This window comes from Choloepus didactylus, chromosome 24, assembly GCF_015220235.1.
Source record: "Choloepus didactylus isolate mChoDid1 chromosome 24, mChoDid1.pri, whole genome shotgun sequence".
NCBI lineage: Eukaryota > Metazoa > Chordata > Mammalia > Pilosa > Megalonychidae > Choloepus > Choloepus didactylus.
The window spans coordinates 16,133,764-16,152,510 of NC_051330.1; the positions used below are offsets into that span (position 1 = coordinate 16,133,764).

Consider the following 18,747-nt stretch of genomic DNA (forward strand, 5'->3'; position numbering starts at 1 on the left):
ATGAAGCTCAGTTTACTATGGTGTACAACAAATTATGTTTTATTGCAATCAAAAAGGCAAAACTACTGTACCAAAGACAAGGGTTTACTTTTTTCAGGACTGCATAATAAACAATTTCAAGCTCAAAAAAAAAATAAATAATAAATAAATTGAACCCCAATATGTGATAACGAGGCTTAAAATTTTTTTGTTTGTAAATTTTCTGGTTAATATAAAAGAATTCAAAAGGGATAGCTGACATCATTAGTGTTGTTTTATTTATTCCTTTCACTTCTCAGAGAGGAGATCCTAGCTCTTGGAGGGACACCTGACCCAGCACTGTCTTTAGCACACTGACTGTGCTCCCCCTGTTGAGGAACTTGAGTGGAAACGACAGCCCTCTCTACTGACATGTGTCAGCTCATACGCTGATAACCATTAAAAGACAATATAACTGAGTTTTCCTAAAATAAACCATTTATTGAAAAAAGAACCTTTTCTTAAATTTCATCAATCAGTCTTTTGCATAACAAATCTGAAGCTTGCCAACAACAACAAAAGGTGAGGTTTCACAGTCAGTGCACTCGACAAACATGAGATTAAAAAACAAGGTCCAGAACGCCTGATAACACTACAGCTTCTTTTGAACCTAGGAAGGTCAAAAACACTACATCGATACTATGGTTCTCAGTCACACGAGAAACAGAAGACAAAGGCGATGGTCCATGTACAGTAGTAATGGCACTTAACATGCAGCTTCTTTAGCCTCGTGGACGCTGTCACACAGGAGGGTCCTGTGCCAAGTAAAATAAACAGGAGCAGCAGGAGAAGTGACGCTTGTCACCTGTGCAGTCTTCAGTCTTGGAAGGTTAAAAAGGCTTATACTGCTTCTCAGCACAGTCTTTATGTAAATATTACATACAGTAGTGATTAAGAGAATTTTCTGAGAACATAACGCGACTAGGCCACATCTGATCAGCTTCATTCTTCATCTGTGCAAACCTGGGAGGAAGAAAAAAGACAGATGAAGCCTCCTCACACCGTGTCTAAGCCTTGCCTGCAGCTAAGTCACACTCTAAGCTTGAGGTTTAAGCACTGGGACTGACACAGCTTAAACGCAAGGAGCAATGCCAAAGCCCAGTCACTGCTCTGAAGGTAGGCCTATGAATTAACCACTGAGAATATTTTTCAAAATGTATCTGTACAGTCTCAAGCCATTATAAATTGTTTAGACCCTTTATAACTAAGAAATAAATTTTTATTCAATTACACATCCCCAATATCTACATAGGAAACCCAGTGGTTTGTTCCTTAATTTCCCTCACCCAGGAATAATGGTCCTCCCCACGCTCTTGCACCTCCCTTTATCAGGAGCTGCTCTGTTATTTTCTCCAGAGTTCCATTCTCCCTCCATTTCTCCTAGATGCACTCTTTCAGCAACATTTCTGTGTCCTAGTCTATATCCCTAGCTCAATTCTCTCTCTTGAATACCAGCCCAAAATATCTAAACTCCCACCTAAAACCCCACAGCAGATGTTCCAAACATATCTCAGATTCCATAGCTCAACCAGCTGTCTTCTTTACTCACCTATTTTGGTGAACGGAATCTCTATAACCCAGTGACTCAAGCCAGAAACCTGGGAGCCATCCTGGACTCTCCCTCACTCGCCTTTCAGATCCAGTGATTCAGTCTAGTTATTCTAACTCCTAAATATTGTGTAAAACTCACCCATCACTTTCCCTTCCCAATAACTTGCCTCTCACTTCCAGTGCAAACCTTCTAAAACACTAATTAAATCATGCCATTACCATCACAATAAAACTGAAATTCCTCCATGTGGCTCCAGCTTACTCTTCCAGCCTTATCTTTTGCCATTTCTCCTATTTTGTGTTGTGTTCCATCAGTTATCTGCCTATCTATATTTCCTTGAGTGTTCTGTTCTCTCATGAGTGGGCCTGTCCACGTCTCTTTCTTCTTGTCTGGCATACCCTTATGCCCATTCCGGACCTGGCTAAACCCTCCCAATCTTCCTTCCAAACAGACTCTACACCCTCAAGAGTGGAAACTATGCCTTTTATCAGGTCCCATTTAAATGCCATTTAACTGTCCCAAAGGCTCCTCAAAATTAACTTATCCAAAACGGAACCAGTAGGAGAACTTCAATAAGCATTTTCTGAGTGAAAATATACATACAAAAACCCCTGGCAGAATACATTTAGTTCCTTTCCATTTCATACATATAAAAATGTATTTGTGTGTGTGTGTACAATAGTAATGTATACACACACACATAACATACATATTTTTACTTATATTTAAGTTTCCAAACTCCCTTAAGTGCAAAGTGCAAAAAAGAACTCAAATAGTTAAGCATGAAAAGGCTAGACAGCAATTGGCCAAACCTTGACAAATGAATGGTCGAGGAGCTGGCTGGCTGTCCATCTCATCTTTGGATCACTTTCAAGGCAGTGAGAAAGGAAGTCCTTTCCTTCAGGACTTAATCTTTCAGGGATTGGCGGCTTATGTCCCATTCCCACTTTATACATAATTTGAAAGTTGTGTTCATATTCATGCCAAGGCCTCTAAAAAGACAGATAAAAATCAGGTTTTAATAGGACATGACCATAAAAAATTGCACATACCCAACCTCTTTTTAGGTATCTCAATATTAATATATAATAGGGGTCAGCAAACTTTTTCTTAAAGGGCCAGAAAGTAAATATTTTAGGCTTGTGAACTATATGCATATGGTCCCTGTTGTAAATATTCAATTCTCCCACTATGGCATGAAAGCAGCTATACACAATCAATAACTGAATAAGCATGGCTATTTTCCAATAAAACTTTATTTACAGAAACAGGTGGCTGGCATGGTTTGTCTAACCCATCTGGGACATTCTATTAGTCCAGCATCATCTAGAAGCCATCATCATGTAAATAAAAAATGGAAAATATAACATGCTATAAATATATTAATAAAACATATAAAAGTCAACAGTTGCCTAATGGAGATGTTTAATATGCTACCATTCTTATTGAAAAATGAGCAAATTCTATTAATGGAAAGCTCAGCATCTTTTATTATGGTCACAGAAAAAATGAGATTCATTAGAGAAAGAGCTAAATTTGTATAGCTGCCTAATGTATGTATCATTATTTAGTCATTGCAATATGTATTCTTCAATGTGAGACCTGGTTCTCTCTCTGACGCATGGCTTGACTGAAATAATACCGGTATCATCATCATCTTTCTATTTTAACATTAATAGGAATAACATTAGCTAACACTTATTGAGCCCTTACGTGCAATCTTTTTCAGCAGTTGCGTGGTATAGCCATATAAATACTTAATTAAACTAATTGCCTATTAATGAACACTTGGGATGCTGCTAACGTTTTACTTTATAAATAACACACACACAATGTACATGCGTATCTTTACAGATTTGTACAAATGTTCAATAGTATCTTCCTCAGAAGGTAAATTTTCAGAAGTCAAAATTTCTTAGTTTAGGGGCTATACACATACAAAATTTTGAGAGACTGGAAATTTTTCTCCAGAGCAGTTCTACCATATTGAGAATCTGCCCACAATGTATGTCTGTTCCCCCCATCCGCTCTAACATCTGAAGATTGGTGGCATCAATCTTTAAAAATGTCAACCATATGCTAAGCTAAAAAATGAAACATCATTTTTAAATGTACAATTTTGATTATAAGTGAGGCTGACCATCTTTTCATGTTTCTTTTTGTAATTGTCTGCTTCTCTGAGTCTTAATTTGAGCTTTCTGCTTTTAAAAATTCACTCATAAGAGTTCTCTACATGATATATCTTAAAAAAAGAGTTCTCTACATGATATATCTTAAAAATATTTGTCTCCAAGTTTGTCATTTGTCTTAACTTGATTGTATCTTTTCTGACAGGTCACATTTTTTATCTGTAGTCATGTTCTCTATTTAGCAGAAAATGTGTCCAGAGTATTTAATGAACAATAAATACCACGACAACTGCTCTGTTTAATGTAAATTACCCTCATTAAGTTTCTCATTCTGCTTACCTTCCCAGTTACCATTTCTATTACCACACAGCCCAGACTCCAGATATCTGCAGCACGTCCATGGCCTTCTCCTTTAGCACGGGTAATAACTTCAGGAGCCATGTATGCTTTAAAATTCATAGAGGTGGTAAAATTAAGGTCATGAATATAGCATCATGTATTAATAGAGTCAATTAATAAATTAATATTTCATAATATTCTACACAGAAGAAAATTTATTTACTTAGCTTTCACTAATTTAGGAATATCAAAAAGCTGGAAATAGATAATTCAGATCAATTTGCTAAATGGATTATTTAGGGGCAAATTTTCAGATAAATTGCATTAACAATGAAATACAAAATCTTTCAAAGGAGGATGTAAAATTATGACACTAAATGATCAAGACACTCATCAATTAACCATAATTTTGTTCCGAATAGAATAATTTTAATAAACTCAATGCAAACAACAAAAATAGTTTTTCAAGGGGAAAAAGAGCCTTTCCCTTCCCTTTACAGGAATAATTTACTTTACCAATCTGAACAGCAGGTTTTGGGTATGAGCCTATGTGGAGAGGGAGTAGTTGTTCTCATGATTACTAAATCACACCTGCTTCCCAAGTCTCTACAGGCAGAGTGGAAGAGAAGGCTCGGTTAGCAAGCAGCTGCAATAGGTGACAGTGCCTACCTGCTGTCCCCAGTGTGCTATCCACCTCACCGGGCATGGTCTGTGCATTGTTCTTAAGTTTTACTGAGCATCCAAAATCTCCCAGTTTGATCAGTCCAGATGAGGTAAGGAAGATATTGGCACCTAACAAGAAACAAGACAGTTGTTAAACAGCCTCCGAAACATAAGGCGGGCATTTTCTTGGGCACATGGTAAGTTGAACCATTAGGAACTTTAATCATCACTTTACTAACACAAAGGTTTATGAAACTTTATGTACAAAATGTAATAATATAAAGATTTGTGAGCATTAAGATGTGCTCTTTAAGAATACAAAGCAAAGAATTTTAGCATCAGTGCAGATAGCTTTAACCACCAAATTCTGAACTGAAATATATGTGTAAATTCTTACATTAAAAACCTTCAGAGAGACTTAAAAGAAAATTACAAACAAAAGACGAATGCTTATGGTGGCATTCCTGAAAATTAGAATATACAGTTAGCAGCTTCTATAACAGGAAGCAACATGTAGACAAGAAGTGTCACATGTGGCTGCTCTTCAGATTGTATTTGAGGCTGTCACTGGATTTACCTAGACAGTGACTGTAAAGAATGTTCTGCAATTTTGTGATATTGCTACAAGCAATACACATGCCTAACTTGTACTCTAGGAGACAATTAGGGTTACAAATCATCTCAGGGAAGCTATGCCTTTTAACATAGGCTACAAGATGTTATCACTGCAACTGGCCCGCACACCTCTGGCAATGATGTGTCCTCTGGCCTCTGGTACCTCCTTCAAAAAGCAATACGGACCCACTCAAGTTGGACACACAGTCATCAGATGAGCTGATATAGTGTCCCTGCAACAGACTACACAGTGGCAACGTCATTACTCTGGAAGTATTCTTTAGCTGCACATTCTTACACATGTGGAATTACAAAGAATGTAATAAGGACACCAGAAAACTGACTTGATTCTGGGCTCTGAGGAATTCTCTTCATGGCCATGTGATATGATATGAAGGTACCATTTTGTGACACTGATACAGAGCCTGAATATGGTGTTTGTGGCAAAATGGCTGGAAACAGGCAGAGAAGATTCTGATGAAACCCAGAACAACCCCCGGACTGAGTCTATTCCCTGATCAAAGGACCCTTAAGAAGTTAGGCTAATTCTAGAGTAAATGTGTTTAGGCTGGCCTCAGACCTGTGACAGAACGGAACTCTTTGGTACACGGCTAATGAGACAAAGATGCCTTCCCGCTTCAGTGATCTCCAAGACTCCCCGACACAAGGGTCAGGGGCATGGAGTGGAGCGGCTAAGGCAAATGGCACAGTTACAGCAATGTGGCAGACGCATGGCTATTCTTGTGCCAGAAGGGAAATGCACTTGTAATCAACTGGCATGACCAAACTGAGTTTTAGCAGAACTCTAATTTGGAGGAGGTTGGTGTAAACAGACCCCATCCTTGACTTCAAAAACATGAGCTGCACATTATGACTTACACTGGCATTTCTGATTTACTGTCATTTTACATATATACCGAGTTCAGAATACAGACACAAGGAAATGTTGCTTTGGTCAAGAATGTGTAGTAAGTAAGGGGGGGAGTTTTAGGTTGTACATTACTAAAAAATTTAAAAAACAAGAATGTATAATAAATACACAGGGTATGACAAATCAGTCTGTAAAAATAGAAAACTTCTTTAAAAGCAGTGCTGACAAAGCTAAGTATGTGGGTGCCTTAAGGTCCTGCAACCTCATTAGGGGGCATTTACTTGGAGGATCTGAGAGCAGGGACATGAATGGACATTTGCACACTGGTGTTTATGGAGAGAGTATACATGACTTGCAATGGGTGGAGGTGGCCTAAGGGTACATCAACTGAAGAACAGAATGGTGAACTCTTGTGTGTGCATACAATGGAATACTAAGCAACTGCAAGGAGTGAAGCTGTGAGACAGCAATGAGGTGAATGGAAGCTGTAGTTGAGTGAACTACCTGAGAAACAAAGGCAAACACTATTATTTCTCACCAATATAGAGCAACTACAATGTGTAAACTAAGAACTGAACCTTAGAGCACAGCTTATCAATGTAACACTTATTTTAACAGTCCCTAGACTGTAAGCTCTTACAGTAGTCACATCTATTCCTAAATGGTAATGGCTATCTCCAGTTCCGAGATACTGATCCCTTTGTGTATAACCTGGATCGATCTCTGGAACTCTGGGTGTCTGTGTGAGACCTGAAACTCAGAGCTAGAACTCGGCAGATAATGAATGTCAGTATTAGCACATATAGCAACTGTTAAAAAAAGCTGAAAAAGAGTCCAGACTTCAACTAGAGACATGAATGAAGCAGATCTGGTTAGGACTGAGGCAAATCAGGCCAAAGGATAAAAGACAATACTGACTGCATTTTAAAACTTCAAATTCCAAGTGAGACCAAGGAAAGAGATGTTTAGTTGATACAAGAGATCTATATTTCCTAAACAATTTAATTCATACAGTTTATTCAAATACCATAATAAACTTTTAATAGAAGTGAGACCTGGTAGGTTTGCATAGGTTAGTATGAAACAGAGACACATCCCAAACTAATTTCAACAGAGAATAAAAATACATGTGTAGGGGCCTCTGAGGAGCTGGGGGAAAATGCAGAGGTGCTGGGCTTCCTCACCTGGATTGTTGCTGATGTTCCCACAAACATTGAGGACTGACGGTTTGGTATACTGAGCCCTCTATCATGGGACTTGCCCTTATGAAGCTTGTTACTGCAAAGGAGAGGCTAAACCTTCTTATAATTGTGCCCAAGAGTCTCCCCGAGTGCCTCTTTGTTGCTCAGATGTGGCCCTCTCTCTCTAGCTAAGCCAGCGTGGCAGGTGATCTCACTAACCTCCCCTCTATGAGGGATCTGACACCCAAGGGTATAAATCTCCCTGGAAATGCAGGACATGACTCCCAGGGAGGAATCTGGACCTGGCATCATGGGATTGAGAACATCTTCTTGACCAAAAGAGAGATGCAAAATGAAACGAAATGAAGTTTCAGTGGCTGAGAGATTTCAAATGGAGTTGAGAGGTCACTCTAGTGGACATTCTTACACACCATACAGGTAACACTTTTTAGGTTTTAATGTATTGGAATAGCTAGAAGGAAATACCTGAAACTATCAAATTCCAACCCAGTAGCCTCAACTCTTGAAGATGATTATATAATAATGTAGATTACAAGGGGTGACCAGAGTGATTGCAAAAACCTTATGGATTGTACTCCCTTTATCCAGCGTATGGATAAATGAGTAGAAAAATGGGGACAAAAACTAAATGAAAACAGGGTGGGATGGGGAGGATGATTTGGGTGTTCTTTTTTAGTTTCATTTTTTATTCTTATTCTGATTCTTTCTGGTGTAAGGAAAATGCTCAAAAAACAGATTGGGGTGATGAATGCACAACTATATGATGGTACTATGAACAACTGATTGTACACTTTGGATGACTGTATGGTGTATGTGAATATATCTCAATAAAATTGAATTAAAAATAGTGCTAAACAGGCATGGGTTCTACATTGCTTCTTATCCTGGACTCTTTACAGACAATTTAACGTAAAGATGTTCTTAGGTTCTACAGCTACAATGTGCAAGGAGGTGCCTGTGATGCGCTGGATGCCAGCCAGCAGCCTCTCCCTGGCCCACGGCGGCTCAGTGCGGGTGAGATTACCTTTAATGTCCCGATGCACTATGCCATGCTCGTGCAGAACATTGATGGCGATGGCGATCTGCTTGGAATACAGCCTAATAACATGCTCCTGAAGTCCCAGCCTCGACACCTCTTCCAGCGTGCCCTCATCACAGTACTCCATGAAGATATACATTTCTTCCTGTGGAAGGAATAAAATGCAACCCTGTGTTCACTGTTTTCCTTACATGTACATTAAGTGAAAAATCTGGAAAACCTCAGAGACCACGCCCCAAAGGAATCTTCTTTCTAATGGTCTACTCTACTTGTCAACCTGAATATTGAATTTTTCTTACAACAATGGTTTCTAACTCTTCTGCTTCTGCCTGCCTTCTCTGTCTGGAATTATACAGCTAGCTGGGAAAACAGCATCTCCTCCAACTCAAAGGTGATAAATTCGTGTAATTAAGTGTGGCTGTATAATCTCAGACAGGGACCAACAGGGATGTCCCTATGAACATATTATTAAGTACTGAAACACATCCTTTTCAAATATGAATTTATTTGTTAGGACATTAAAATATTAATATCCAACTTCCCCTGGAAGCTCATGTCTACCAAGATATCTAAGTTACAGTCTTTCCCTCAAAGTGTTTATTTCTAAACACAAGGGGGAATATGAATTTGAGGTTTTAATTTTCTCTTGTTTCACACTGGTTCCTTAAATACATGTAAAAGAAAAACTGATATTATTTAACAGTGCACTTAACAGTGGTTCAGCAAAAAAGGGGGAAAAAAACACAAAGAAAACCCGGTAGGCAAGAAGTTGTGTGAGGGGCATTTTAGAAGAATCTTGATGGCAGGATGGGTTTCAGTGCTTTATAATGTTGGGTTAATGACTACGGTCTACAACTTACATTTTAGGAAGAACTCCTCTAGTTTCAGAGAGAAGGCAGAAATGATGTAACTCATGGAGATTTCCTGATAATTAGGCAAAGTTACTGTGCTCTGAAATGAGAAGACCTGTGATGTAGAACAGGACTCCATTTTGTACCCTTACTGATTCCTCACACAAAGCAGTGTGATTAAAGTCGGCTTACTCTATGAAGCTCCACACCAAAATACCGAACCAGATTGGGGTGCTTGATGCCTTCAAATATTTTCAATTCGTCTGCAGTTTCCTTGATGGTTTTATGGTCATTAGGCTGAAATCGAATCTGTAAAAGGAAATCTGTCGATTATTGGTGGTACTGACACACATTAGAAACACCAAAGCTTTAATAGCAAGGGTTGTAAAGCTGTCTCCCAATAGCTTCATCTTTCAGAGTCAGGGGACTGTGGTCATTGCTTCTGTGACTTGGCTTCCAGAATGTCTTTCTTCTGTTGTTCCAAGTGAATTATACATGCCTGCTTTTGAGTATCTGGTGAGATAATTGCCAATGGAATTATTCTCAAAACTGCAAAACCGAATCATCAAAAACATTAACCATTCAGAATGCAACCACGGATGTTTAGGTTCTGCAAAGAGAAGATCAGGTTCTGCCCTTAAGGAGTTTACAATATCAAGCTGGAGAAGCTACAAAAGAAGTGGATGTAAGTGCCAGGTGGGCAAGACAAATAAATACCGCAGTGCTGGAAAGGGAGTGGCCGTCACGGATGGTCAAGGGAGCAGCCCTGACAGTGAGGGTGTGGACACTGTGTGAACGTGTCCTTCACAAAGCCTCCCATCCTGCTAATGCTTAACACGTGCCCCACCCTCCACAGCCATCCTGGGTGCTTCCTTAGACAGCATGGGCAGTTGCTGTTTCTTGACTGTGGGCCTTTCAGATTTCCCCCATTCTTCCTCATTCCTACCTCCAGTCACTCATTTTCTGAAGCTTATCCCAAATGTTAACTTCTCCTCCAAAACTTCCCTCTGAGATGCCACTGTTAGCACCCTCTTCTGAGCCTTCATCGAATTTTATTTGTCTCCCTCTGTATGGCAGATTTCACACCTGTACTGTGCTAGAAATATTTGTGTTCCTGGTCTTATCACCCTCATTTGAATAGCAAACTCCTTTACTTTCCATGGCATATCTGTTTTAAATGCCATCTCAGTGGCCCTCTCTGTCTCCATGCCAAAAAGCAGGACTTTATGCCTAGACAACTCACTATGGATAGAACTTAAGCAAGCTCAAGGCACTACCTTTACCAAATTTCTATCGCACAAAAGTTTAAAACAAAAAGGCCCACCTTAACATATAAGCTCAATGGGAGAGCCCGATTACTTACCTCCTTCATAGCCATTAATTCACCAGTGTCGACACTGATACAAGTATAGACCTTCCCATACTGCCCTTCCCCTGTGAACAATAACAGAACATGCAGCTCTTATATTCACCTAAGGTGGATTATTTTTTTTTAATTTGAACCTATAATAATATTATCATAATTCTGAATGTATATTTATCTATAATTATGCTTACTATAGTCTGCTATTGCAAGACCCAAAATATTTCTGAATGTTACCTAACAACTGAAGTCTTAGGCAAGCCCTTCGTATCTTATCTGTAAATATCTTTAAATAGAAAAGGCATGAATATGAGCAGTAAGCAGCTGCGGTGGACACTTCCGAGTCCTTATGATCCTCAAGGAGGTGTGGGCTAGGGAAGGTGGGGATTAGCGGGGCAGGGGTGGAACAGGGAGTGTCCAAGGGTAAGCCTGGCAACTGTTTCACTGCATATACCTCACTGCTGCTTGTCTGGAGTGCGTGGGAATGGTTATTTCACTTACACACCTTTTGGTACATTAAAGTAAGGGGATATATGGGTAAACGAGATCAATGTTAATAATTAACACAATTTATAGAGTAAATGATTGAGTTCAGTGTTTTTCTGCCCTCACTGATGCAGCTAACCTTAAAGTTTCCTGAAGTTCACAGGGTCCAAATTATAGCCTTGTTTGCCTATTCAGACTATATGCTTGACAAAGAAGTGCATTTATACAGGGAAAGGGTCTGAAGGATCAGGCCTCTTCCCTTACACAATCTATAACTAGATTGCTATACAAGAAGCAATCTCACCTGGAAATTAATTAATTACATACTGTTTTAGAAAATAAGGTTTTGTTGTCCCTTTTGTATCAGTCTCTCTTTAAATAACGTTCTTGTGGAAACAGGATAAAAAGAACAGACTAGAACGAACAGGTAAAATTTCTGAGGTTCTGCACTGGTACATTTTGGAGTATCAAAATTATTCGACTTGATGAACTACTGAAAAATCTTTCTAAAATCTCATTTTTTAATGCTCTTAAGACATTTTACAAATTAAACAAAAAGACCCAAAGTCCTCTGCAAATGATTTAATGTACATTTGCCCATAAGAAAAAAAGACCAAATATATAAGATTCAGCCTCAAGAAGTATAGTAATGTATTACTATTTCTAACAGAGAAAATCTTTCCTTCAAGTTTCCTAATTTCTCACCAATTTTGTTTCCTCGCTGCCATTTGAAGGTCACCTTCCTCAAGCCAACATGCATAACGTTATCATAGGATTTAGGGGTGTCACAAACTTGACCTATGATATTCTTTCTCCTCATTTCTCGATATCTCTTTTCTTCAAACAATCGAACTGACTTCTGAACAGCTTCTATGGGTCCTTGTTTGCATGCCGTGTCTGCAGAAAGAACCACACAATCATTAGTCCCAGCCCACCACTATCAAGTCAATTTCCAGTAAATAACAGTGCAAGCAGAGCAATATACACTAGCAATCCACCACAGCAAGGCTTATCATTACCTTTTCAGATACACAGCAGGTGAATGAAAGTCCATCAAAATCTAGTAACCGCCAAGTAGTCCATCTACTACAGAATACATACATAAAACTATCAACTGGCCATGCAAAAAATGGTTTCCTCTCCCAAGGTTGTTGGTGAGATTACTGCAGAACTTCCTACCTGCCTGCCTCTAGTTTCTCCCAACTCCAACCCATTCTCTTTTCTGCCAGAATTATCTTACTAAAGCAAAACCTGATTATGTCCCTTTCCTACATATATTTGTTCCATGGTTATCCATCCTATTAACTAAAAATCCAAACCCTTTCATGTGGGATTCAAGGCCTTCATGATTTGGACCTTGATTTGGTTTATCTTTTCTAGTTTACTTTAAAAACAAAACAAAAACAAAACCATTCCCTTCTTTGCTCCTACCACAGGCCATATACTAGCTAAACTGAAAAGACTCTTATGGAGTATGCCAAACCTCTTCTCACTTCTGTGCCTCTGTTCACATTTGTCTGTCGGCTAAAATGTCTTTCTCACTACAATACCTGGTGAGTGAATCTTACTTATCACGGCTCAGCTGAAAGCCACCTCTCTTCTTGGAAGCTGTCTCTGATGGGAAAGGAATAAACTTTTTTCTTCCCTGGGAAGAGTAGAGAAAGGGCTCAAGAACTAGAGTGTCTGGGATAACCTTCTGGCTTCACCATTTTCCAGGTGTTTTACAATGGGCAAGATAACTTTTCTCGCATCAAATTCTTAATCTGTGAAATCAAGGGAATTATACCTGATTCATAGAGCTATTGGTAGATTTAATGGAGTAATGTATGTCAAAAGCATTTAGCCCAATGCCTGGCACACAAGAATGCTCAATAAATTTTAGCTATTATTATTATTATTATTTATTTCCCCATCAGCCTTTATACCCTTATTTCTCCAACTTTTTTTTTATCGTGATCTACAGTAAGAAACACCTTTTACACACATAGATATCTAAAAAAAAAACTTTCATGAAACAAGATTTACCATTACTACATGGAATTCTGATTCCATTCTATTCTTCTTCTTTTAATGCTGATCACAATAAAACGATTTTAAAACCCACTATAAGTCACAATCCATAAACTTCAAAATACTGCTTTATACACCTCTCTATTACAGCACTTAACATACTATTATCCTCACTAGTTAGCTAAGAGCCTGAATTTTCTGGCAGAGATGCTTGAGGACTGGAAAGATTTAAGATGAGAAATACCCAAAGATTTCTAATGTTCTAATTACAGTTTCTTAATACAATCATTTCTTAAAAACACTAAGATTTGTTCATTTCCTTTACTGCAATATACAGCAAGTCTACCTAACATTGGACAAGATTTAACAGCTGTGTGGCCAAGAACTCTACTGTCCAGTATTTCTGGGAAAGGCTTAGTTTGGGTTTTATTGTTTTTTACAGTAAGAATTTCTCAAGATTTCTCAGTCTTCAGTATGTCCATGTGAATTGTAACTCTCCCAAGAAAAATGTAGTTCCAAGTGGTTCCCAAATTTTCCTGACCACAAAGTGTTTGCTTTGAAAAGCATCATAAAGACCTGGTATCCCTGGAAACTACTTGTTACATGTGAGCCACTGAAGAGATCATTTTCCCTGTCACCCAGGCTCAATTTAGGAAATCTTCTTCATGCCAAACCAGTCCTGATAACTATTATGTCAAAAACTGCTTATTGTCTCCATTCTCATTTTACACTGCATCACTGCAATGTTAATCTAACTGATCTCTCTATTTCCAGTCACTTCCTCCCCAGTTCAGGGCACCAGGTTAACCTACTTCTCAATGCCCTACTTTTCCTCACCAGTCCACTTCCCACACGCACCAGATGTTCAAAAGCCTTGAGAACTGCCTGAAGGTAAAGCCTGATCAACTAGCCTATCAGTGAAGATTATCCACAATCTGATCTCACTTTACCCCAAGATTTTATGTCAATCTACCTCTATACCATCCAGACCAGTCAAGCTGATCTATTTCTTAGCCACTCCAGAGGTTTTTCTAATGCTATACTTTCTCCTCTTGGCTTGATGCAGACGCATCCTTCCGGCAAAGGCCCCCTCAAGCCCCATCCCCCATGAAATCATTCCTCCCTGCTCTAAGGCCTGAGTGAATACACAGTCCTCTGATCAGCTGCACAGATTTCAGAGGGGTATTGTCGTGGGAATAGGACTGGCCTTGGACAGAAGTGCATTCTAGTCCCAGCTGTATCATTTACTATCTTGGCCAAACTACTTAACCTCTCTGAAACTGTTTTATCAGTTATTAACAGAGAACAAGATCCATTCTGCCTACTGCACAATACTGTTGTAACAAAGAAAATGTGAAAGCATTCTGCAGATCGTAAGTGCTAGATTAGTGATTTTTCTGCTATTCTTTTGATGAATTTATTGATCACCTACTTTCCTACTGTTTGAAAAATATAGCTACTATCTTATCCTCACTTTACAGAAGAAGAAACTGAGGCTCAGAGATGTTAGGTAACTTACATAAGATCACAGCTAATAAAAGTCTGATTTATTATATGTGTAATTTTAGATCTACTTTGTGCCAGGCGCTATGCAAGTTGCTATATTTTATGGAGTCATATATATAGTTCTATCATGATGCCAAAAGGGGCTCCCTGGGGAGGCAGGAGAAACTGGATGGTTGCGCTGCAGGTTCCTTAACTCCTGCTTTCAGCAGAGGAGCTCTGCTTGTATCAGTTTTATATCTAGACGCTCCTTAGGTTATAACCTTGCCAGCTATAGATTTTCATACCTCTGAGCCCAGCTCCATGCCAGAGAAAAGTGTTATTAATTACACCAGTCATGGCAGCCGTTGTTTATATGGTGTCACTTTGGACTAAATTACCCTGCAAGTAAATAATGGCACTTATGAATGCCTTCAAATATTTTGATATGGAAAAAAGAAAAAGAGTTCCTCTATTTAAAAATAAAAGTTTAAAAGCCACTGCATTAAACAAATGTAAGCATAAGGTCATATTCTGTCATATGTAATAATTAGTGTTTTATGTGACAAAGTATTTTCTTCCTAAACACAAACTATATGGCAGGAGCCATTTCTCATATCTCTAGTGCTTTTCAAGGTCTGGCATTTCACATGTGGAAAAAAAATGACAGTGATGCTTCATATATATATATAGAGAGAGAGAGATAGATAGATAGATAGACAGACAGACACATTACACGATGAATTGTGTCAAAGGTATAAAAGAGATCACTGAATATTAATGTAGAAGGTCTAATAAGTTTAGAAGCCAAAGCATATTTCAGCTGAAACTCGTCCTCCTTGTGCATAAATATTTTTAAGTTCCACATTCCTTCTCTTACCCTTAGTCTGGCTGATAAGCGTCCGAAGCTCCCAACTTCTTCGTGTTGATCCACTTGAATCACCTTTTGGATATGCTGGTTCTGCAGGAAGTATTTTTTCACACAAATTAAGCCTTATGTAACAAATTACTTTATTGAGAGAAACATCAAAATGGTGGATGGCAATGGTTAGTTACCATTTACTTGTCTTTTCTGGTGATTAATGTCTGAAGAGTCTGGTGTGGGTATGAGAACTCGTCTCAAACATCAATTCTAGAAAACTGCACCAAACTAAGAACTTCTCAATTGTGCTAAAGGATTTTAATGACATTAAATTTTCCACAAGTAACATACAAGAGAACACTGAGTGACATGGACTCCTTAGGGACCCCATTCAAGTCCCAGAACTGTTGTAACATGAGTGACTACATGGTTCCTAAGCCAAGACGCCCTAGGTCTGCATCATGATAAAACTTCAGCATATCATAAACAAATGGTGTCACTATTGTATTTTTATAGTGAGTACGAGTATTCAGTAATCAAAATATCAGGAGTAATTTTTTTTCAAGCAACAAAAGTAGACCCAGAAAATACACACACAGTTAAAAAGGCATCTATATATATAGAAACCAATGTGCTCAGCAATAAATCTGCTCATAAGGCTTCCATCACTTTCTTACTGTTACTCCTTGTAAGAGACACTAACAATAAAAACTGATGGGCTGAGACAAATGATCAGGCTGGACAAGAATGCAGTTGACCCTTTAGACACTCACCGTCTCGCTCTTCCGTAGGACTTGAGTGACGACTCAGGGACCTAAACTGCAATTCAGCAGCTATGGAAGCCAATCGATCATTTTCAGGGACGCTGGAACCCCTGTTTTGTATTTTTAAAAATTGAGCTATCAATTCAATGGAACTGAAAACGAAAGAGATTTCATATTTCAATCTCATTTTCCTATGAGATTCCTCAAGAATGGTCATTCTCAATGATGGGGGTTGGAGGTGTGTGTGAGATTTTGCTGCCAGAGAATATTTGACAATGCCTGGAAACATTTCTAATGTCATGATTGGAGGAGGAGCATGCTACCGGCATCTAGTGGGTAGAGGCCAGGGATATTGGTAAAGATCCTACAATGCATAGGACAGTCCCCACAAGAATTATTTGACCAAAATGAATGGTGCTGCTACTGATAAATCCTCCTCTAGAGGTTGAAGGACAGTTAAATTTTTATCCCTCCACAGCTGACACATGAGAACCAGAACATCTGACTGCATAATGCATTGCTTTATATTAAGAACAATAAAAACAAAACCATATTTACATAAATGATACTGACATGAGTAGAAATCTCCATAATTTTCCCATGACAGATAAAAATTAATTAGCCAAATCTGGCTAATGCTTAAAATTACCATCAAATTATGCTTGTGTACTTAATTCTACTTAAAGTACTAAAATCATTATATGATTCAGAAGATTTCACATCTCTCAATAAGAAAACGGAAGCACATACCTAAAAAATTCTCAAACAGCAGCCAAGCAAAAGTGGAAAAGAGCAGGAAGCTTAATATATTATAGAACAATGTTAATTAGCTGCTTTCCAGAATAAAGTTAAATGTTCAGCATCCCAGAATGAACCAGTAAAGAGAAAAACCCAGTAATAAATAAGGGAAGTATTAATGTTTTAATTAAAATAATCAAAGAAACCAAAAGAAGTATGAAATTACTTTAAGTTATTTAGTGTGTACTTTAAAAATGAATGATAAAATGAAGTATGGTAGCATTTATGCTCTTATTTATTGTATACTGAATAGGTTTAAGGCAATAAAAAGTTGCCTTAACAAAGTTCACAAAGTATCAAGTATGCAATGATTTTTTTTTTTTTTTTAAATTTCCTAAACCCTCATATCTAGCATAATACTTGTTAGGTCTTAAGACAGGAGAATTCTTCTACCGCTGAATAGTTCATCAAAACACCTTGGACTATTTCATGGAAAAATCACAGATGTCAAAGTGAAGAAACACATTCCATCATTAAGCAGGGCCAAAGACTGTGGGACTGTGGGAAAGTCCCTTACACCTCTATTTTCCTGATTTCCCACAGGCAATATTAGTCAATTCCACCTCCTTCAGAAATTTTTGCAAAGGTAAAAGCAAGAAAATACACTTAAATGTTTTAGAAAATACTTAAGCGAAGTGGTATGTTGGTAATGCTCAACAATGAGAAAGGGGAGGAGATGGGAGGTCTCTGGTTTGGAGAGTTTGCCAGTTTCTATGGTGTAACAACTGGCTTGCAAAATTCCTGAAAAATTAACAATCAGCTCTTGCAAGCCAGTAAAAGCCAGATCCAGCCAGCACACCATGGCAAAAGTGTTTTAAAACCAATGGTAAGATAATTTAAGCCCAGAATAAATAATTATTAAGTCAAATCAAGTCAAAGAAATATATTTCTCAAATATTTGGGGGCAGAATAAAATCTAGTTTTGGTTAATGTACTTTAAGACAGGAAAGGGTTTCACACAGTATTGGTGGAGCATGCATGTTCACATTTGAAGGCTTTATTCTATGTGTTTCCTCATAGCACATTTACAAACCCAGGACTGTACATGAGACTCAGGTTTGTGGGTATGGATAGTACACTTCAAGACTAGAGAACCTAAATGCAAGGCGTGCATATTCACAAAGGACTCACAAGGCCCATTACACATATTCCCTATACATTTGCCGAGGCATGAAGTTAAATCAGTCGTGCAAGGCTAGAGAGTCAGAGTAAGTCTAACAACCACCCACCATTTACATCTTATTGTGGCTTTGCTGTTCTCTAACTGCCACTGCATACCCACTGTCATAAAGTAAAGAAAACTTTATTCCTTTGTAAAAAAATAAATAAAAAAGGCCTTCAAGAGAGCATTCTATGCCAGTATTAAAATTTCTAAATATCAAGGATCTTTCTAGAGTATATAAAAATTTTAGGCAAAAATATTTATAAAATGCCATTCATCCAGAAAAACTGCTATGCAATTCGTAAAACGAAATGCACAAAAAAGCCAACTTCAGGCATTTAACTTACGCTAACAGATATTTAGCACACTGCCAACTTAGAATGCCTTAAGCCACTCTTCATGGGCCTTTAACAACTGTGACATTACTGTCCATTTTCTAGTTCTGGAGCAATCTTGTGCAAACTTAGAAGGTGCAGATGTGGGAACCAGGTACGACAGATCTAGCTAAGTGTTCTTCTCAACAATGACTGCATTTTCGGGC

The 18,747-nt window shown here is 38.3% G+C and overlaps 1 protein-coding gene across 1 annotated transcript in view; it reads right to left on the reverse strand.

Moving 5' to 3' along the window:
* Positions 1-434: 434 nt before the first annotated feature.
* Positions 435-18,747, reverse strand: part of MAP3K4 (mitogen-activated protein kinase kinase kinase 4) — a 138,063-nt gene continuing 119,750 nt past the window's right edge. The window contains 10 exon segments of the mRNA XM_037817631.1: positions 435-981; positions 2,383-2,562; positions 4,039-4,145; positions 4,708-4,830; positions 8,414-8,573; positions 9,472-9,588; positions 10,643-10,713; positions 11,834-12,025; positions 15,501-15,581; positions 16,256-16,356. Of these exon segments, the coding sequence (XP_037673559.1) occupies positions 961-981; positions 2,383-2,562; positions 4,039-4,145; positions 4,708-4,830; positions 8,414-8,573; positions 9,472-9,588; positions 10,643-10,713; positions 11,834-12,025; positions 15,501-15,581; positions 16,256-16,356 (1,153 nt within the window). The 3' untranslated portion in view covers positions 435-960.